At 56.3% G+C, this 21,788-nt stretch overlaps 1 protein-coding gene and 1 long non-coding RNA gene across 9 annotated transcripts; both read left to right on the plus strand.

Moving 5' to 3' along the window:
• Positions 1 to 29: 29 nt before the first annotated feature.
• LOC116660915 lies at positions 30 to 8,783 on the plus strand. Of its 8 annotated transcripts, XR_004316567.1 has the most exons (5): positions 30 to 312; positions 733 to 775; positions 1,042 to 1,103; positions 1,201 to 2,259; positions 4,172 to 8,783. It is a non-coding gene; the product is annotated as an uncharacterized LOC116660915 (long non-coding RNA). The 8 variants fall into 8 exon arrangements; XR_004316568.1 differs by lacking the exon at positions 1,042 to 1,103 and having other exon boundaries at positions 31 to 312; XR_004316564.1 differs by having other exon boundaries at positions 35 to 312; positions 1,042 to 2,259.
• Positions 8,784 to 9,445: 662 nt separating this feature from the next.
• RHOF (ras homolog family member F, filopodia associated) lies at positions 9,446 to 21,643 on the plus strand. The gene is made up of 5 exons (XM_032471506.1): positions 9,446 to 10,506; positions 10,804 to 10,891; positions 19,068 to 19,177; positions 19,273 to 19,407; positions 20,337 to 21,643. Exons 1-5 carry the CDS (start codon positions 10,369 to 10,371, stop codon positions 20,499 to 20,501), a joined length of 636 nt encoding a protein of 211 aa, XP_032327397.1. The 5' UTR covers positions 9,446 to 10,368; the 3' UTR covers positions 20,502 to 21,643.
• The last annotated feature ends 145 nt before the right edge of the window (positions 21,644 to 21,788 follow it).

Raw genomic sequence — 21,788 nt, forward strand, 5'->3', positions numbered from 1 at the left:
CCTCCTCCTCTTCCTCCTCCCCTCTCCTTCCTCGCCGCTTCCCCAGGCAGTCTCCCGGCGGCGGCAGCTGCGCCGCCAAAGCCCCGGGCCCCAGCGGCCCCCCACCCCTCACTCGCGCGCTCCCACACTGCCTCCCCCCTCCCCGGGGGAAGGCCTTTTAATTTATTTATTCTGCTGGGACTTAGGTGGGGGGCTTGGCTGGCAGGGGAGGGGGGTCTCCCCAGGCTCTACCTCCCGCGGCTGGGGCTACTCTTCGAGCCGCGGCTTGCGCCTCAGGCCTCCAAAACTGTTTCCAAACTGCCAAGACCGGAGGTGGGCGCGTGGGGGCTCAGGGGAATGGGCTGGGTTTTGGGGCGTGTGTGTTTGATTGTATGTTTGGACGCTGGGAGCCGTGAGGGGAGACAAGGCGGCTCCAAGACGAGTTGCAATCGAGGTATCTCGGCTCCGGCTTCCTCTTTTGCCCCACGACCCCCTTCCCCCGGAGCTGAGCTGGGCAGGGGAAACCAGGATTTTAACCAAATTAGCATTCACATTCCTGGGAGGATGTAGCCCTTTCCTGGACCTGTGTGATAGAAGCTTTTTTCTCTGTTTTTATTTTTGGAGAAGAGCACTCAGTAATTGTCGCGAACACATGCTTCTTTCCCCGCACCCCTCCCCCTCCCTCCAGCCACCAGCGGAGGAGAGAGTCCCCCTTTTTTGCATTTATCTTTCCTTCCCCTTTCTTTATTAAAGGTCCGGGAGTGGCGGCGGCCAATCAGCGCGCGGCTTCCATTTTGTGAGTTCAACTCCGAGGCTCCCGGGCTTCGCGAGGACGCATTTGCAGCCCTCTCTGCCTCTCCTGTCGGGCGGCCAAGGCGAGGCAGCCGCCTCGCTGGGGCTTCGTGGTGGTGTATTTCATATTGGGGCTCTTTTCGGGGTTTGTAATTTGGCCGTGGGTAGGTAATTGGCTGGAGCAGGGCGGCAGGGCGCGGCAGCCAATCAGCGCGCGGCTTCTATAGGGCTTGAGTTATTAGACGCTGATCTCAAAACATCCTTCATCAGACACCAAGGAGAGGCCAACAGATGAGGGGAGCCATTTTTCTGCAATGGAATTAAATGGCCAAGTGGGTTTTTCCTTTGTTGCAAATGGGGAATGTTTTTCCTTTGACTCCACCATCCAGTTCAGGACGCCTCAGTGTTGTGTTTAACATTTGTCAACAGGCTAAAGGACTCACAATTGGAAGAATGAAGAAGACTTTAAAAAGATCTGGATTTTTCCTTATGACTTGGAATCCATCTTTGTCTTGTATAACTAGGTCATAGCACACCATTAATGTCAGCAGTTAACAATTTTGAATTCAAAAAAACCTAAGTAAATGACATATTTAATTTTTTTCCTCTTTTTTTCTTGGTGGGTGGGGGGAGCTTGGAGCTGTCTTAATCTATTCTCTTGACTGAACAATAAATTTATATATATAGTTTCCTCTATTAAACACTTAAACCTGGCCATCTTATTAACTCCTTCTGCTCTCTTTTTAACAAGGTAATGTTTTAAATGTATAGTTTTAGGACTAGCGAAATGGCAACAGAAAATTGTAAGCAGTTGTTATTCTTTTAAGTTGTTACAAACCTTTTACATTGTAAGTACCCAATCCATTCTGTCCTTACGCAGTGCAGTTTTCATGTTAATGTTTCTGAGATGTCCTTTAATTTTCTGAACCTTCATCTGCATGTATGTCTTTGTCGCTCTTGTCGAACATAAGCCAGTTAATATGCTTTTAGACGATTTTGCTTTTATAAAGCTAAGGTTTTAGTTTAAGCTTTTGAAAATGTTTACAGCAATAAATGCTAGTCAGCTTTCCTCCCAGTAACATGTACACTTTCTTTGAAAATCGATCTATTTGAAGAAAAACATCTCTGTTTTTCTCGTCTTAGTGGGGGGGGGGGGTGAGGGAAAGGAAGACCTCTTTGTGTAAAGAGACTAAAGCCGTCACAGGAAACTAGATTAAAACTGGAAAACAAGTCCTAGCTGGTTCGAGCCAAACACCATCGTTAACTCGGGGGTATTTTCTCTGGTGGTTGGGATGGCCGGTGCGTCTTTTGCCTTTTGTTTGATTTGACTGTGTATTTTCGCCTTTTGTCTCTTAATGACGGTCACACCATTGCTATATCCAGAGCAGTAAACAGTCCTCAGCGAAGCCGCCTTTTGCCAACCCAACCCTGGAAAGTTTGCAGAAGTGGAAGGAGCAGAAAATTCCATGAGAATGTAACTTTTAAAAGGTAATAACAACAACAAAAAAAGGACACCACCATTCCCCCAATATTCCCAACTAAACAATCCCCCTAAAAGATATTTTTTACAATAACACCTCCTAAACCTCCGCCCAGCTTGATCTTCCAGACTCCATGGCACCGGGCTGAGCGGGTAAGTAAAAAAAAAAAAAAAAAAAAAAGAGTGCCTTTTGCCCCATCGAGGAAATGTTTTTTCGAGCAGGCCAAGGGCTGCAAATGTTTGGGAGCTGAGGGGAGACGGAGGTTTCTGGAGCTTTATGTTTGGCAGCCGGATCGGGAAGGGGTGGGGGGACGAGGAGGGCTCTTCAGGCCCTTTAGACCCTTTCGCCCCTTCTGCCCCGGAGGCGAGAGGAGGGTCTCCCAAGCGACCTCGGGCATCTATGGAGCCACCTGCGCTGGTCCTCCTTGCTCTTTTAGATCTGAGGCTTGGTGGGGAAAAAAAATTTTAAGTGAGGGGTAGGGGACTCAAAAGCCGAGGAAACCTCTCCGTCCGGGCCTAGAGCCGCTTTCCATTTTGATTTGGGGGGTCTCGCCCTCCGAAGCCGGCTTTTTGGGGCTCTGGGGCGCGCCTGCGCTTCCTGAGCAAAAGGACAAAAGGCCAGCGTCCATGTTGGCACCATGACGCAGCATCTCTCCCGCCTGCAGCCCGATCGCTGCCTGTCCTCCCGGCCGCGCTCGCTCCTCCCTCCCAAACACGAGTTTTATTTTCAGGTTCAGAACAGAGCCGCGGGCTGGGCCGAGGCCGAGGCTGGGGCCGGGGCCAGGGCCGGGCGCGGGTGGCTAATGGCGGCTGCTCTCTTCTTCCTTTCTCCCTTCCTGGTTGTCGTTGGGAGCCCGCAGCAGGCGGCAGTCCCTCGGCCGGACCGGGCCCCGCAGGGCACAGCTCCTCGGGCCGGGGGGGGGGGTGTTTGCAGAGGCCGTTTCGGGGGCCGCGGGCCTAGGGGCGTCGCGCTCCGCGGCTCCCGCGCTCGCCTCCGCCGGGCGAGGCGGTCAGACCGGCGCCATTTCGCGCGCCGCCCGCGGCTCGGGCGGTGGCGACCGCCGCGCGCCAGGCGGGAGGAGGGAAGGAGGCGGCGGGGCCGGGGGGAGGGGAGGCCGCCGCCCGCGTTCCAGGCCGCCGCCTGCGGGGATGCCCCTGGCCCCGGAAGCCTCGACGATGAGCTCGGGCTCCGCAACCTCCTGGGACCCCGCACCCTACTAGGGGGGCCCGGCGGGCACGAGAAGTCCTCGCTCCCGGGCCGGGCCGGGCCGCGGTGTCTCTCCTCCCTCCTGCGCGGGAGCCTGTAGCAAAGGGCCATGGGGCGTCGTGGCTGCCCCCCTGACCCCGACCTGCTCTTCCAGAGGCCCTGGAGTTCTTCCTCGCGGCCCGGCCCTGACCCGAGGCCGTTCCCGCTGCCCACTCTGGCCTCGGCGCCCATGTTTGGCTCCCAACCGCCCTTTGATAGCCGAGCCCGAGGGATTGGGGCCCCTTTTGTCCCCACTTTGGGCATGAAGCCCTCACGGAGGCCACCGACGTCCCGTTGTGGTCATCCAGGCACAGCCGCCAAGCCCAGCTCTGATGAGGCTGGGGTGGGGGGTTGGGGCCTGGGAAAGCCGGGCGGGCCGTCCCCGGGATCCCCCGAGGCGGAGGGCTCTGGGGTAAACCCTCACATCTCCGGCCTTCCTGGGGGAGGGGATGGGGCGGGCCTTTGGAAATGCAGATGATCGCCTCCTGCTGCTCCGCGCCCCGGCTGAACCCTGGTGACTCAGCCACCCCCCTCTCCTTTATCCATTCTAGAATGAGGGCGCCTTGGCAGCTGGGAAGTGGGGGCGGCATTTGTAAGGCTCCCCTTCCCTCTAGGATCCCCTGAGCTGTCTGTGCTCATAGACTCCCTAAAATTCTCCGATTTCTTCCCCCCAGGCTCTTAACCAGAGAAGGGGTCCGGTACTGCCCAGAGTGGACTGTTTGCCTTTGTACAGCAGAAGCAGGCCTAGTTTGACTCTGACAATCCTCCCACTAAGGTAGGTGTGAGCCCTTTCCCAGTCTGCGAAGGAGATTTGGGGGGCTTTGGCCTGGAGCCCAGGGAGGGCGGGCACCCCAAACCCGCTAGTCTGGTTCTGCAGCCCCTCCCCCACACAGATATGTGGGACTGTGTGTGTGAAATCGGCTGCCTGCTGAGCCCTCTTGGTCCATCCATCCCGCCTGTCAGCTTCTGTTGTCAGGAGTTTGGGGCGTGCAATTCTTTGCCGTATTTAGCAGCATAGGAGAGGCTGCACTTGCAAGTATTTCCCAGTTGTGTGTTTTGTAGTGGGGGGAGGGCCCTGGATGCCTCTTCTGAAAGGCACAGCCGGCTGCTAGGAAACCCGGCAGAGTACTGGCCCTCCCTTCCGGCCCCCAGTGGGGGCATGTGGGGTGACTGTATGAGCTGGCCTCTTCCCCTGATTTTTGGCTGCTAGGGAGGTGAAGAACAGAGGGACCTGAGAGTTGGGCCAGCTTCCTCTAAGAAAGATGTTTCTTGACTCTTCTCCTTCCAGGGAATTGCCGATGATTCCACCTCACGCCTACTCTCTCCCACCCCTCCCACCCCCCAAAAAAGCCCTGTTTCTATAATTGGACAATCTCAGATTTGAAACCTGGTTATCCATTTTATCTGCTATGACCTTGCATAAGCTGCACAGTCTCTGAGCCCCAGTTTCCCCATCCGCACAAATGGGTCAGTGAGTCTCAAATTTGAGTGTGCATCTGAATCACATGGGTGTTGTGAGGACAGGAGCTTGGGCACTTCAAGCCCTGAGCTCATTGCTTGGTGCAGTCTTCGGCTTGGTAGTAATGACAGCTCTCTCCTTATTCTCTTAACACAAGCTGACCACCCACAGCTTCCCATCCTCTTTAGCTCCAGGAAGCTCCACAGCTGGAGATGGTATGACCCTTGATCTCTGACCCCTCCCCCATGTGACCTCTAGTTTGTGATTACTTTGATGAACCATTTGGGTCCAGGTGCCCCTGAATTCACTGTCTCCCTGTTTGGGCCCAGGCTTGGCTTCTGGGTCTGATCAGCCTTGCTCACTTTTACCCCATCCTTCAATGTGGGGGCTAAACACGATTGGGGGAGTTGTAGGGCTTGACCCAGAGATTTTGTTGGGGGCGTCTTGGTGCTTAATCAAGGGAGGCTCTAAGGCAGGCAGCTGTGGGCTTGACTCTCAGCTGTGTTTGTGACCTTGGGCGAGTCTCCTGTGTAAAGTGATGATAATGATGCCTGCTGCAAAGGGTGGAGGGAGGATTAAGTGCGATTAAGGGGGCCGGCCTCTCGTTCAGGCTTCACACTAGTTGGCTTCCATTGTGATGTGGTTGCTGGGAATGGGGGCTGGGCTGTCTGTGAGCTCCTCCCCACTCACCCACCCCCAAGCACGTGGCAAAGCCTCAGGGCAAAGGGAAAGACTGACTTTCTGCAGGCCTGGAGCCAGCACCATTTTTCCTCCAGTATGTGCGTTGGGATGGTGGCCTTCCCCTGGCTCCACAGGCTGTTCATGATGGGTCATGAGTTGGGGTCCCCCCCAACCCGGAGTGTAGAAGTGACGCATGCAAGGTCATCACCGACAGCCAGGATGGGGTTCCAGGTGTCTTGACTTCCAGCCCAGAGCCTGTGTCCATGGCACCCCCTCGCCCCAGCTGTCTGGGTTATTTTGGGCTCCCTCCTGTGCCAGCTGTCTGCTGGCATCACTGCCCCTGAGCCGGGAAAGCTGTTTGGTTAAGTAACCAGCATGAGGCTCTTGGCTCCTTCTGGCTGCCATGCCTTGGCCCCGAGAGGGTCTCCAGCACCAGATAAGGTGGGTTTCGGGTATCTTGTTTGCTGGGGGGGAAGGGGTGCAGTCCACCACACCCAAAACCAGACTCTTCCCTACCCAGGGTGAGCACGTTGTAAAAGTTGTGGAGGCTCACATTAACATCCCGGGAGCCTCTTCCTTCCTTACACACTCCTGAGGTTTAATTTGGCTCTGCCATTGTTGAGTTCATTCAACCCGCTTGATCTCGGGTGCCCTTTCTGTCGCCAGAGGGTGCCCAGCATCCCTTCTGATATAGTCCTTGGGGCTTCCTGGGGCAGGGGTCTTTACCTCCCGTGGCCATTGGATAGTTAAATAATAGATTTAAACCTTTCCCTCCCAGCAGCAGCAGCCTGGCGGGCTAACAGCAGTTTCCTCCACTCCCAATCTCTGACCAATTAGGGAGCAGTTACGAGCTCAACTGTGGTCCGAGTGTGATTCTGGAAAGGGAGAGGTGTCCCGATGACCTGGAAGAATCGGACTCCCCACTTCCTTTTTCACCCTCCTTTCTATCTCTCTGTCCCCCACGCCATTATCGCCTCCTCCTTGGGAGGGGAGGGGCGGGGCAGCCTATCTGTCCTCAGACTGTTGTTCCTCCCGGAGAGGCTGGCTCCGCCCACCGGTCACCCCGCGGGCTCGGGGCGGGGCTGCTCCCCGCGCCGGCCGGTGGAGCCTGCCTGGAGAGGGCCACGCCAGCGGAAGGGCGGGAGGTGGCTGGACCTGCCTTACTACTGGACGCCAGGGGCCCGCCCCTTCCGGCCCATCCCACGGGAGCCCCAGCGTGGAACACGACCTTTGGGACCCTCTGGGTGGAGACTCGGCCTCTGCCTGGACTGTAGCGATCAGCACCGCGCTAGCTCAGAGGCCGCCTCGGTCCAGTGCTATCTCCAAATAGCCAGTGACCTCAACAGATTCCCACCCCTAACAGGAGTCGTGGTCTCCCCTTGTGAACCAGGGAGGAGGAAGTTGGTGGATAACCTTTAGAGCTGTTTCTGAGTCTGGCTTTGTGAGGGCAGCTTTTTATACTCCAGCCTGACTCCCGTGACCCCACCACCAAGTGATGAGGCCTGTAGAGAGTCCTCGGGCAGGGATAGACAGCCTGGACTCCCCAGGCCACCCTGGGCCACCTCCTATCTCTAGGACCTCAGAGGATGGCTCAGTTTCTTCTGTTTCCCATGGGATGGATGACCCCTTGGGTGTGTGGTGACCTCCCTGGGTGTTCCGAGGCACCAGGAAGTGGAAGTCATAAGCATTGTCATTAAATTCCCTGTTCTCACCCATGCTGGCCAATCTGCCCTGACGAGACAAAAGTGAGTCTGGCCCTACTTCTCTCCTGGGCTCAGTTGGCTTCACTCGCGCCTAGGTCTACATGTGAACACAAATGCCACCTGCCAGCTTCTCTAGGCTTACGTCTCAACAGCCCTGGCAAGAACCAGCTTAAGGAATCTTTCTTACTCTCCTAAGTCTTTCCAGGAATTGCTGGGAATAGAAGAATGACCGAGGTCCTCGGAACATCTCACAGGTAAGGGAGCAGGGCTCCCCGGGTGTGTGGGTGTTCCCAGTGCCTCAGCTGGCCTGCCCTGGCCCAGTGCCTCTGAGGAAGCTCCGAGCAGCTGGCCCGGCTGCTGGGTATTTTTAGCTACAGATCCAGCCCCTACACCACCACTGGAGCCAGGTCCAACTCAAACACGCTCCAGGCTGGGTGGGGCTGGGGCTCTGCCAGCCTCTTGCCCAGGCAGGGGTGGGTGGGCAGGCTGGGGCTAGTGTCAGCTGTCCTTCCTGGATCTGGGCCGGGCTGGGGAGACCCACTTTTCCTCTTCCTCCCTCTCTCAGTTTTGTGTAAGTCATTTTTTCTGTCATAAGTTGACATCCATTTCTTGGACAGAAAATGTGGAAACTGAGGTCTGGGGATTTTGAGGAAAGTCAAGTGCCCTCCCACCACGGGTGGAGTGGTTAACACAGTTTGCTCAGTGGAGTGACCCTCCTAAGTGAATTCTCCCCAGGCCCCTCTCAGATGAAGCAGTCTTACTCTCCCAGTCCCTCCCTGAGCTTCAGGGTCTCTGATGCGAGGTCAGGCCTGAGGCAGCCAGAAGGGAGAGGCCTGTGCCTGGCTTAAAGGTAAGTAGTCCTCCCCTCCTCAAAGCCCTCTTCCATTCTCCTCCGTGAGTGATGGCCTCCTCCTCTGGTCCTCACTTCTGATATGCCCCTGGACCTGGCTGCCTCCTCTCCTCCCAACCTCAGGCTGCCACTGTGCAGAGATGGCACAGGCCTGTCTCAGCCTCACCAGCCAGTCAAAGCTCCTTCCTGATCACCAGAGAGAGCTTTGACTGGGCTCCTCTCCTGTTCAGAGCCTCTGTCCGGCACCCCTCTTGAGCCAGGCAGCCAGGCCTCCATGATCTAACTAACCCTGGTTTTCCTTGACAACTATGTCTGGCCTTGCTCCTTACTCCCCAGCTACTGATGAGGTTTTCCAGCCACCATGCATATGCTGGGCTGGGTACCCATCCTCCTTCCACTAGCCCTTCCTGTGAGCACTGCAAAGCTTAGTCTGTGTGCTACCCAGCTCACAACCTTCCCTGAGCACCACAGGGGCTCTGGTGTCTAAATTGTTCACATCTCCCAGACTTCTGTAGACTGCTTCCCCCAAGACTGAGTTCCTCAAAGGCAGGAACACAATTGCCTCTCAATAAACTTGTGCTACAAAAATGGAATGAATGAATTGCTGTAAGTCTGTCTAGGGGTGCCTGAGCCAGCAGCTGCCCTCTGGCCTGGTGATAGGATAGGGCTTTGCACTTAACATCCTGGAGTCAGGCCTTGTCTCTTTCCAGACCTGGGCTCTTTGGGGGCTTCCCGGGCAGTCGCTGCTGCCATCTCGTGGTCAAATCATGTCTTAACAGCCACAGAAAACCTCGACCTGGCATTTATGGAACTGCCAGGTTGGCAGTTTCCTCTCCGAAGTAAAGTTTACCTGAGTCTTGCTGAGAACTTGAGAATAGGGAATCTTCTGGGTCGGGTGGGGGCTAGAGGATCCTGAGTCCTGCCAATGCTTCTCTGAGGAAACTACCAGAGGTCCTACCTCAGCTGGAAAAGACCCTGCTCTCACCTAGCCATGTCCCGGTCCCTGCCTAGCACGCACCTGCTTGGGAGGGGGAGGGGTCCGTCTGTCACTCCTGACCACTGGCCTGGTTTATGCAAACGACACCCCGAGGTCTCAGGAAGGGAAGGGTTAGGGGCATGGGTGGTCTCATCCAGCCACCCTGATAATAGCCGTTCAGAATAAATATTAAATAGCAGTTTCGGTCAGGGGGTGGTAGGGTTGGGGAGAATTCTTAGGATTAAGGATATGTGTGGCTGCTGGCTGGAGAACACAGATTTCTTGGTGGGAGCGGGGCTATCAGTCTCCAAGGTGGACCGAAGGGGGCCCAGCTGATCTCAACTAGATCTACTCTGGCTTTCCCCGTCCCCTTCTCAACGGTGTCTTGCTTGGTTCACGCCTCTGGTACTTGCTAGAAAGAACCTCCCGGCCGCGTGGTTTGGGGCCAACCCTCGAAAGGGTATGGTTCCGCGGCGGTTCACCTGTTCTCTCAGCCACCGCGCCGAGATTGCCCGGCAGAGGGCGGCAGACCTCCACCTTTGGGAGGTGGGGTAATAGGTAAGCGGCACCGCTATTCCCCAGTCTGCACACAGACAGGCTCCCAGACGGCCAGACCAGGTAGGCAAACACCACCCCCATGCCAAGATCTTCCCTGGTACCACCGACTCTACATTCTGGGGGGAAACTGGGGTCAGAGCGGAATTCCCCAAGACCACGCAGTTGGGGCGGGACAAAGCTGGGGGGCTTTCCCCAGAGCTTGAGACCAAAGGCTCCTCGAGCCCGCGTGCTGGGTGGACAATCCTCCAATCAAAGAGTCTCTATCCGATGGAGAAGGCCGAATCGGCCAATCAGAGGGTCCTTGCCGGAAGACAGAGTCTGCCAATCAAGAGTGCCGGCGGGGAGGGGCGGAAACGGTCAGATCTTACTGGTGGGGGCCGAGCCGTGAGATGGGAGCGACGCTTGCTGCTGAGCACTCCGTTTGTCAGTTACCTCAGTTTCCCTGCGAATAAGAGAAGACTGGACCGAGACCCTAGCAGGAAGTCAAATTGAGGCTGGGAGGTCGACCTGGTTGGCTGGCTGGCGGAGGCGGTGTCGGTTTGGGGGCGGGGTTTCTCCTGGCCCCGCCCCCAGGATCCGCCCCCAATAGCTCAACACCAGTTCTCTGCCGCGCGCGCTGCCGCCAGTGGTGCCGGCTCCCGGCTATGGACACCCCTGGGGCCCCGGCCCCGACCGCCGCCCCGGCCCCAGGCAGGAAGGAGCTGAAGATCGTGATCGTGGGCGACGGCGGCTGCGGCAAGACTTCGCTGCTCATGGTGTACAGCCAGGGCTCCTTCCCCGAGGTGAGGCCCGCCGGGGGGATGGAGGCAGGTTGGGGTTGAGGGGGAAGGGCTTGGGACCACTAGGGGCGAAGGACGGGCTTAAGCCTACCCCCCAAGCCCGGACCCCGGGTCCCCGGCGTCCTGAGCACTGAGAGGTGGCCGTCACCCCGGGGCGCCCCCTCGGGAATTCCAGAGCTGGGCAGAGTGAGGGTGGCTGAGCTGGATGGGGTGAAGATGGAAGGTGGGGGATGGGGGTCCAGCTGGACCCTGGGCCCACGCCGCATCCCTTAAGAACCAGCCCGACCCCTTCTCCAACAGCACTACGCCCCATCCGTGTTCGAGAAGTATACAGCCAGCGTGACAGTGGGCAGTAAGGAGGTGACCCTGAACCTCTACGACACCGCCGGTGAGTGCGCCTGTGCTGAGTGGGTCCGGGTCCGCCCGAAGGACTTCCCCTGACCGGCATCCCCCGCCGGGCATCCCCGCCCGCCAGCCTCTCCCGGGACCTGACATCTCGTTACTCCTGGAGGCCGTGGAGGGGCGCTGGCTGGGAGCGGGTTGACCACCGCCTGGTTGAGTGGTACTGGAGGCCGAAAGAGTCGCCCCCTCTGTTAAAGGAGGATATTTGGAGGAGGTGGTCTCCTGGGCCACCCTCCTAGCTCTGATGTGTTGAGGGCTCACAGCTTCGTTCCTCTCCTGTGGTTCTCGAAAACTGTGGGCTCTGCTTCTGCTTTACCATGGCTCCAGGATTTCGTGTATTACATGCTGTGGTTTCTTAAGATTCCTTGGGCTGCGGATTTGAGTCCCCTGGTGTTAGGATTCAGCGGGCTGCATTGCTGGGTCCTATGTTCTAGAATACTCTGGGCTACAGATAGGAAGGAGCCTGTGACTCCAGGATTCTGTGGCCCACAGTCCTGAGGCTCCAGAGCCCTGCAAATATAAATTCTGAGTCCCATGTTTCTGGGATTCCACGGGCTATGGTGCATGGCTCTGGAATTTTGTGATCTACAATTTTGAGCCTGTGTTTCGATGATTCTGTGGCTACAGTTCTGCTTCTTCCTAGTTTCCTGGGAAGAAACCGGGCACTGGAAAAGGATCAGAGTTCTAGGGGACGTATGGCCAAAATAAGATTCTCTCTGCCACCTGCAGCTCCTAAGGCAAGCTTATTTATGCTAATTGCGTCACAGTCACCAGCATTCCTATTGTTGGGGGTTGGGTGGGAGGCGCACAGCCACCAATGGGAGGATTTGGGTAATACTGCCGTACCTGGTACCCTTGGGGAGCTTCCATCCTTCCCTGATTCCTACTGAGCTGAATCAACATTGGGGAGCAAAGGTCGGGGTCCCCACTTGGAGCCTCACCCAGCCTCTGTGACTCAGTGTTTAGTGACCTGCATGGAACCATATCATCAGGTGCCCCTTCCCCTGTCAGCCAAGCCTTATATGTATGAGGTAAAGTCTTCCAACTGGCCTTGGATGGGGCCCAAATCCACGACCACCCTCCAACCCCACCCCTCCATAAGGCTGCCAGTGGCATCTCTCATTCCACCCTGGAGAGAATGGGGAAAGGGGGACTCTCAACCTCAGACCCCTCCTCCATTCCTGACTTTGCTATATGGGTGTGTCCCCAATACAGTGGCCTCCAAGGACCCTCTCTTGTTGGCCGAGGGTCCAGCAGGGCCACCCCTAGAACACGGCCATACCTCCAGCCCCGTGAACTGGGAGAGCCACAGGCGTCTGAGGAATTCCCAAGGGTGTGGCCACAGGAGCAGTAAACATCATGATGTGTCTGGGACACTTTTGGTTTCACACGCTTCCTGTCCGGGACCCAGGTAGGGACAGGTTCATTAACCCCACCTTGTGGCTGGAGTGCTGGTGAGGCAGGGAGAATCAGAGGGTAGATTTTACTCTCTCCTCCCTCTGCCCTCAGAGTTTCTCCAGTAGATCCTCTGGGGTTCACTGTTCATTGCAGCCTCCCCCGTCAGACCCAGAGCAGGGACCACTTCTGGTCTTTCTGGCCTCACCCAGAGAAAGATGCTCAAAGAACTTACCAGGGTCGGTTATCATGTGGAGGTTCTGGAAAGCTTCTACTTGTTATAAGGCAGGACTTTCACTAAGAGCTGCTGTGGGAGGGATAGAGTCATCAGAAGCGGTGACCACCCAGGCAGTGAGAACCTCATCCACAGTTTCCTGCTGCTCCGCATACTTTGTAGTCAGACCTGGGCTTTGATGCCAGCTCCCCTGGCTATGTGTCACAGGCGACACCTGGGCCTCAGTTTCCTCCTCTATAATCAAGGTCAAAATAGCCCTGAAGGTTAAATCAGATCCATGTGGTGTGCAGCACTTAGCACAGGAAGAGCTCGTACCTGCTGTCATTGTGATTTTTTAACCCCCGCCTTCAGGCCCAGGCCCGAGCCCAGGCCTGTTCTTCTGAATCCATGGCCTGCAGAGTTTTGTGCCGGCCCCCACCCGTGCTTTCTCAGCAGGACTGTTCCAGGCAACAGAAAAGCAGCGCTGGGGTTTGAACCTGTCAGTGGAGTCCCCGGGAGAGTAGGCTGGCCACACAGCAGGCAGGACAGCCCCAGGAGAGGTACTCCGGGGGGGAGAGACGTGAGTGCTCCCCCAAGGGTCTCCCGCCAGGAAGCCCCACTGTCAGGAGGAGCGTGAAGGAGGAAGGACTGGGTCATTCCTCCTCCACACGCCAGTGCCTAGCACAGTGTTTGTCCTGGAGCAAGGCTTGCGGAATGAATGAATGAATGAATGAATGAAGATGAGACCTAGATGCAGAGACATCCTTGGAGAAAGTCCTTTGCGATAAAGATAAGATTTGTCTCTGCCTGTAGGGCAGACAGATATCAGGAGAAAGTGAAAGGAAGGATGGCCAGGTGACCAGCTCAAGAGAGATAAAGACTAAGAGGGTGATGAGAGTGGCCGAGATGGAGATGAGTCTAGTAAAGGTAGTTGTAGAAGGTTCTAGAACCTGATGGGCTAGACCCCATGGTGGAGGGCAGGGGGCAGGGGAGCATGTTTCCCATCAACCAGTGGTGCCCAGAGCTCCGGGATGGGGTGGCCTCCGGGATGCTGTATTTCTCCACACCCAGGACCTCAGCCATGGGGGTCCACGTGGGAGGACAGTCTGGCTACTTGTCTCCATCCTGCGGAAGCAGTTACAGACACCGCAGCGGTGGGAGGGTGGCTGGAGGGGTGACGGAGCTCTTGGTGTGCAGAGGTGAAGGAAGGCGGGGGCTGTACCCTGACACCCTCAGAGGCAGGAAGCTGTGGTAAAGTCTGAAGTTTCCTGGGCAGAGAGAAGGGAGGCAGGGCGAGGTGAGATGTTAAGACACCAACCAGAGCAGAGCTGTCTGGGCCTTGGGGTGGGGCCCAGGGTTGGGGCATCATAGGATGGGGTGGAGTTGCCCCTGGGAGGTGGGGAGCTGTGGTCCCCTTACCAGCCTGAGATAGGAAAAGTGGGGGGTAAAGCAGTTACTAAGACAGGAATCAGGGACAGGAGGGGTGTCTAGGAGCCAGGAGCCCTGGGGACCGGGGAGCAGATCCTGCAGGTCTGTCGGAACTTGGTCTGTACTACGGGCCAGGGCTGCCCCAGCCCCAGAGGAAACGCAGGTGGGTGGGACCCAGTAGCGCTAGTAAAAGTATGTTCCTCTTCTGGCAGCTTCCCCTTCTGCCTGCACCCTTGTCCTGACCAATCCTCCACCCTGGCTGGAGCTGGGAACTACATGCCCTGTGGCTATCCTCCAGCAGATTTGAGGACCACTGTGGCCCAGTGACAAGTCTCCTGAACCCAGCTCCAGGCCTTAGAGACCCTGTCCCAGGGAATATGACTGCCAGGGCAGAGCTCCTTCCCGCAAAGGAAGCAGCCTCACTTAAGGCCAGAGCCTCACTTCCTCCTGCCCCACAGTACCACCAACTTCAGGAAGATGGGCTTCTTCAAGAGGAGCCATGGCCCAGAAGACCTTTCCTCTCCAGAAGCAAATGCATCCTTTTGCACATAAATCGACATATTTTTTAACCTCTCCAGCCCACCCACAGAGGCCAGACTGGGACCCCTGTTCACCCCTGGGCAGGTGACATGCCCCTTTAAGCCTTGGCATCACTGTGATAAATGGGGAAGTGTCATTCTATCACCTTGTGGCTGACAGGCCCCCTAAAGCTGCTGGGTCCAAAGATCAGGGGTTACAATCTCCTCCGCAGGCCCCTGTCCTTGGGAGTTTCTGTTTCAGTTGTAACCACAGGCCCACACCTTTGCCCAGAATCGCTCAATCCTTCACTTCCAGTTTCAAGGGCAAGGTTATCACCCCTTTTCCAGATAAGGAAAATGAGGCGCAGAGAAGAAAGGTGCCAAGATCATGGAATGTGAGTCTGAGTGGAGCCTGGCTCTCCTGACTTCACCCTCCTGAGGGACACGAGGCCAGCAGCACCCGAAAGTCCATCACCTGCAGGCCTGGTCCCTGTGTGGAGGCGCATACTGACTCTTGGGAAAGCTGAGCCAGGCGCCGTCCAGCCAAGAAGGCAATCTGGAGAAGGAGCTGGGATCTGGGCTGGCTGCCCATCCTCTCCCAGGGTCCCTCCCTCTCCTGAAATGCTGGCATTGGCAGCCTTTCCCTCTCCAGGTCAGGGCTGGGGCTTGCAGGGTGAGGACCGCTCCCACCTTCTGTCCTTAGAGGGGGGCACCCCAATAGTTTTACCTGTAGTCCTCTGTCCCTTACAAGTCTTCTCTTTGGCTGTGTGACTTTGGGCAAGTCACTTCACCTCTCTGTGCTTCTGTTTCTGCATCTGTAAGATGGGGATAACAATAGCTCTACCTTGTCCAGACCAGGTAGTGAGGAATGAGGAGTCTGTGCAGGTAAAGGGCTTTGAATGGGGCCTGGCATGCAAAGAGTGAGCACTGCTGATAAATATTGTTGGTAGTGACCATTTTTATTACTATCAAGGCTCACCTGCTCCTCACATATTCATTTCACAGATGAGAAAACTGAGGTCCAGAGGTTAAGTCCCAACTGGAAAGACTGGGGAAGGCTCCCTTGGGAGAATTGGAACTTTTGGAGTGGCTGGGCAGACAGCAGACCTTGGAGCTGGGCTCTGAGTTGGTGCTTCAGCTCCCAGGAGGTCTATGACCTTGAAAAAGGCCTCCCTTGGCCACCCACGTGGGCTCCTAACAGGAAGCACTTGCCCCACCCAGCGTCCCTCCCAGAGTGACTGCTTAAATTAACACAGGTGATGGCAGTGAAATGCCCTTGCACACCTGAAAGCCACAGAGATTATCATTACACTTTTTTCACCCGCACATTTGTTCACTCATTCCCCAAATGTTTTTTGAGCTTGTCTGTGTCTCAGGGGATGTAACAGTGACCAGTACAGAGATGGCCCTGTCCTCAGGGGGCTTACGTGCTCCTGAGGAATACCAAAAAAAAAAAAAAAAAAATGACATCAGGTAGTTACACTTGCTAGGAAGAAAAATAAAGCCACAGTCAGTCATGGGACAGACTGCAAAGGAGGCTCTTGTTTCAGAGCATTTGGAAAGTTCTCTGGAAGAGGTAACACTTCTGCAGAGGTCTGAAGGAAAAGGAGGGAGTGAGCCTCACCACTACCTGGGGAGAGCCTTCTAGAAGAGGGCACAGAGGCCCTGCACGGGAGCAGGCTTGGTCTGACTCCCTCCTTCCACCTGCTGCAGCCTGACTTCTGCCCTCATCAACCTGCTGAAATCATCACAGGCTGTAACTGCTAAACCTGATGGCACGTCCCAGCCTTTGTCTCTGCCGCATCTGACAAGACTTGAACAACTTCAGAACAACCTACCAGCCAGTAGTGACTGGACACCTGCTAGGTGCCGGGAACACTTTTCAAGGACAGGCATGGCCCCTGCCCTCAGGGTGCTCACAGTCCCCGGGGAGACAGGCAGTGAACAAGTGAGTGAGTGAGTGAGGACAGGTGGGGACAGGCAGGGCGGGGACAGACTTGGAGTGGCCAGGGAAGGCCTGTCTGAGGGCAGCCCAGCAAGACCAGGGAAGACGTCAGAACACAGTAGCCCTGTTTTCCAACCACTGTCTTTTCCTGCCAGATTTCTAAAAAGGAATCAGAACATATGTTAGGCCAGAATTATGAGCCGCACTGTTACATCGTAGAGGCCCGGGACCTGTTTTCTGCACTACAAAGCAGAAGGGAGCATTGCAAGAATGCTGGCCTTGGAATTGAAGGAACTGGGGGTCAGTCCTGGCTGCGATTCAGTGACCTCAGGCAGGTCATTTCACGTTTCCTTATCTGTAAATGGAGGTATTCGGAAGTTCCCTGACTTAGTGGATCAGATGCTGGTTGTAGAGATTTCTTAATCCTGCGCAGGCAAAGGCCCTCTCAGAAGTGCGAAGTACAAGGAGATATTATCCATAAGTAGAGGGAGAGCGAAGGTGGTGATCCTGAGACAGGAGATACTGTGGATGGTCAGCCTGAATGTTTAAAAGTAAAGTGCTAGGAAGAAAATGGGGGGGAGGGATGAGGGAAACACATCCCAGGTGTGGCACGAGAGCTTGGTTGGTTGAGAAACAGCAAGGAGGCCACCTTGGCTGGACCGCAGTGAGTGAGGAGGGCAGGAGGGAGGGAGATGAAGTCGGGGGGTGGGGGCGCCAGCCACGTGGGCCACTGGGAGATGCTTGGATTTCCTACAAAGGGCAGTAAGGAGCCACTGAAGGTGTTCCAGCTGAGGGGAGAGGGAGCATGATTTTACTTGTGTTTTAAGATCCCTCCAGCTGCCCAGTGGGGAACGGACTGAGGGGCAGCAGGAGACAGACAGTGGCTTGGATGAGGATGCCATCCCACAGAACTTACCACAACGATGGAAGTGGTCTGCACCTGTACCGCCCATTACGCTAGCCACCGGCGCCGTCTGGCAATTAATCACTTGAAATGTAGCCAGTGCAATGGAGAGCCTGAATTTTTAATGCTAATTAAATAGCCACATTGGATAGCACAGGTCTAGGAAGATGTGGACAGAGGTTAGGAGAGGGGAGAATTTGGGGACGTGTGTGGAAAGAGGAGGAGATGGGCTGGACTAGCATATTGGGCCAGTTTTCCACTGTCCTACAAGGGTTTCTGCAGCCTTGTGGTGTTGAGGGCAGGAGGGCCTGAGGATGGCCCAGCCATCGTTATAACTGGATCACGGGTCACTGCACTGCTCCGGTATCCCTGGGTTGCGGGGGAGCCAGTGGGGAGGAGATGGTGGCTGTACCCCATCATCAGCAGGGGTCTTGGAGCTGACTTGGCCTGTCTGTGCTCACTGGAGAGGCCACTTGTCCTGAGGGGCCTTTGGCAGGGAGGGAGCAGGGGGCAGGCCGACTGGAGAGGCCACTTGTCCTGAGAGGCCTTTGGCAGGGAGGGAGCAGGGGGCAGGCACCCACAGGCTGGAGGCAGCGGCAGGGATTCCTGGCTCCATGTTCTGTGTTCCCAGGAAGGAAGTCACCAACCGAGTCTTTCTGCAGTGGTAGCTGGGAGTCGCCAATGGGCCTGAAAGGGTCTCACTTCTCTCTGTGGGAATTTTTCAAAAATACTGGGGCCTGATTACCAAGTGTAGCGCCTATTCCTAGGCCTGCTTCTGGACCAGGGAGAAAAACTACTACAGGACATTAGTGTAGGTAAAATCTGAACACGGCCTGTGGATTGGATTAGAATACAGTGTTGGTGTCTGAGTTTGATACTTATACTGAGGTAGGTGAGAGGATGTCCTTGTTCTTAGAAAAACCACATGGGAACTCTCCCCGGCGGGTAAAGCAGCTGAAGTTCTCCAGTTACCTCTTACGTGGTTCAGAGGGTTTGTCTACAGATAAAGCAACTGGGCAAAATGTGAACATTCGGTCAATCTGGCTAAGGGAGTTCTTTGCACCCTTTTTTGCAATTTTTATGTAGGTTTGAAACTGTCAGTATAAAAAAAGTTGGTTTTTTTTTTTTTTAAACCAAACCCACCGTTGCCCAAGCCCAGCCTTGGGTTGTGATCCAGCTGAGCCAGGAGCGGTCAGCTTTCCCTGGCGAGTCTAGTGTGCAGTGGGGTTGACAACTGCTGTGCAGGGTGGACTTGGGAGGGGGCGTGCTTGTCGCCTCCAGCAATCCTCCCACCCTCCTCCCAGCGCTGGTCAGAATGGCAGGAGTTGTTCAACCAGAGGCCATGCACCTCTCAGGCTGGAGGAGGGCCACCATCCATGGTTAACTGCAGTGTCCTGGGCCCACCCAGCCCCACTGGTCTGAATCTCCAGGGAGGGAAGGGATTTGGCCTCAGAGTCTGCTGTAAACCCGAGCACCCGGGCAGGGTGGTGGGAGGGAGAGGTAATCGTCACCAACCGCTAGCCGTTTTTCCAGCACTTACCTGGCAATCAGGCCCATCTCTGAGCGTGCATGGCATTTATCTTGTGGCATAATCTTTGCTACTGTCTAGGACTGTGGGCTGCCACCTCTGTTTGACAGATGAGGAAACTAAGAGTTGCTTGCCCAGGAGACCACAGCCTCTCACCCATCTGAGCCCAGGCAGGGGACTCAGGTGGACAAGTGGTGCCTCCCTGACCCGCACCTGCTGTCTGGTTTCAGGGCAGGAAGATTATGACCGGCTGCGGCCCCTGTCCTACCAGAACACCCACCTCGTGCTCATCTGCTATGATGTCATGAACCCTACCAGCTATGACAATGTCCTCATCAAGGTGAGGCCCATCTCCCCACCTGCCTGCCTCTGGGGGTGGGGCCACACGTGGGCCCCAGCCCTGATGCCCGCCTTCTCCTTCCTCTCCTTCCACAGTGGTTCCCTGAGGTCACGCACTTCTGCCGTGGGACCCCCATGGTGCTCATCGGCTGCAAGACCGACCTGAGGAAGGACAAGGAGCAGCTGCGCAAGCTGCGGGCGGCCCAGCTGGAGCCCATCACCTACATGCAGGTGGGCCAGGGGCCCCCTCCCCAGTCCCTGCCCCCTAGCCAGGACCCCAGGTCCCTAGGCACAGCCATGGCCGAAAAGCCTCCCAGGCCCTGTGGCCCCTGCATCTGGTGTGCCTTAGTGGCCTTTTGCGAGCTGAAGCCAGCAGGATGCTAAGAATAATAATTTTAAAATATTAATATCAATAGCACATTTGAGCACTTTCCATTACTTACCATATTTAATCCTTATAACCTAAGGCGGGTACTATTAGCATCCCCCATTTTTCAGGGGAGAGGTTGAGACTCAGAGAGGGTAAATAGCTTGCCCAGGGTCACACAGCTAACCTGAAGTGGAGCCACAGCCTGGGCCTTTAAACACCAGCCTGTCCCATCCCCCCGGGGCCTGGATGGGCAGCCCCGTGTTGGAAAGCAGGCTTCCTTTCAGCAGCCTGACCAAACCCGGCGGCCTTCTGGGTGATGCAGGGGAGAATAAAAGGAACCCAAAGGAAAACTAATAAAGTTTAATAAAAAGGAATAGGCATTAATAAATTTTAGAAATAAAGTTTTTCTTTTTTTACTCTAGCAGCCAGCTCAGTTGCCTAACTTGAGCAGGGAGAGGCATGTAGGAAGGCCTTTGGTCTTGAGGCCTTCAGCTTCAGCTCTTCTCATAGGCCTGGCAGACACCACAGACCACCTCAGTTCTGGGCTGGGGTCAGCCCCGCCTCTGCCCAAAGCTGAGGGGGTGGGAGGTGGGGACCACGATGGGCTTCTCCCAGCAGCTGCAGCCCAAGGGCCACACCAAACTTACGTTCCATCCACACACATGGCGGGGGTGCTGGCCCTGGGACGGGAAGAGGGGCCCACCCAAAGGCCTCCAGCCTGAGAGTCCCCAGATCTGTGAGGGGGTCTCCCCAGGCCTCTCGTCTAATCCCAGCCCCTCCCCCCACCCAGGGCCAGAGTGCCTGTGAGCAGATCCGAGCTGCCCTCTACCTGGAATGTTCCGCCAAGTTTCGGGAGAACGTGGAGGACGTCTTCCGAGAGGCTGCCAAGGTGGCCCTCAGTGCTCTGAAGAAAGCGCATCGGCAGAAACACCCCCGGCTGTGCCTGCTGCTCTGACACCCCTGGGCGGGGCACTCGGCCCTCATGACAGACAGAACCAACGGGCCCGGGGCCTCAGGCCCAGACTGCTCCCCAGGTCCTGCCCCCTTCCCAGCTCTCGAAGGGCACGTGGAGTCGGGTGTTTCCAGGGCCTGGTGTCTGGAGCCTGTGGCTAGGCTCTTAGAACATTCTGGAACTCTTTTCCCAGCTGGGGCTTTGACTGTGAGCTGCCCTCTGGGCTCACACAGGAGCTGTGGCCTGCGTGGTGGTGGTGATGGGTGAGGATGCTGGACTCGGTCCCTCTGTACCCTGGAACCAGCCTTTGTCCCCAGGACTCAGGAATGCCCTTGACACAACCTCCCCCGAGCTGTGTGTCCCTTCTGCACACCCAGTAGGTCCTCAAAGCCCATGCTTGAAAAACATCTGGTATTTGGGTAAACACAGACGTGGCAGCGTTCCGCACGGCCCCCAAGCCTGCTCTCCCGTCACCCGCCGGCCTGGGCTCCGGAGATAGGCATGGCTACATCCTCCAGCTTCTTGCTTCCTCCCCCCAGGAACTTGGGTGCCGTGACGGGCTGGGGCCTATCAGGAGAACACAGGCAGCAGCCCCGGATGTGGGGGCCCGGCACCAGCACCCCCGCCCCTCCGCCCCACACAGGGGACTTCAGTCTCAGCCTGCAGCTTGGCCACCATCTTTGCATTGCTGGGCGCACATGAGGGCGGGGAGGACCTCTCAGAAAGAAGAAGTATTCCCTGGACCATCCACCTGCCCCCAACTACTTGCCAGAAACTCGAGATGAAAAGTGACCTTGGGCAAGTCAGGTCTCTCTATAGACTGTTTATCTGCAAAAGGATGTCACTGGCTTATTTAGTCACCAAGCTCTCCTCTGTCCCTGAGAGCCTCCACTTCTGCCAAGATGTGGAGATCTGGAGTCAAGGCCATCCTGGCCTCCTGCGAGAACAGACTTGATCAACCCCCAGTGCAGATTCACTGAACCTTCTGGAGGGTCAGGGGTCCAGGAGTTAAACAAGTGCCCCAGGTGATTCTGATGCCCTGGACATTGAGAGCTGCTGGGTCCTGAGTGAGCCCAGGAATCAGTGTTGACCTAAGATGAGATAATGGCTTCAGGTGGCTCCTGCCCTCCCTGGTATCTCCTGCCTCAAACCCCCTCACCCACCCAGTGCTTCAGCCCCACAGGCCTGAGAAAGACTTCTGAAGTCCACCCCACCCAGGTTCCCGAAGGCCCTGCCATGACCTGGGGAGTCAACAGAGCACTCGGTCCAAGGCCTCGTGGACAAATGATG

This window comes from Camelus ferus, chromosome 32 (assembly GCF_009834535.1).
Source record: "Camelus ferus isolate YT-003-E chromosome 32, BCGSAC_Cfer_1.0, whole genome shotgun sequence".
Lineage (NCBI taxonomy): Eukaryota > Metazoa > Chordata > Mammalia > Artiodactyla > Camelidae > Camelus > Camelus ferus.

Coding starts and splice junctions, on each gene's coding strand:
- RHOF (XM_032471506.1), top strand. CDS start 10,369: ATGGACACCCCTGGGGCCCCGGCCCCGACCGCCGCCCCGGCCCCAGGC. Junction 10,507..10,803: donor GCCAGGGCTCCTTCCCCGAG/GTGAGGCCCGCC, acceptor CTTCTCCAACAG/CACTACGCCCCATCCGTGTT. Junction 19,408..20,336: donor AGCCCATCACCTACATGCAG/GTGGGCCAGGGG, acceptor CCCCCCACCCAG/GGCCAGAGTGCCTGTGAGCA.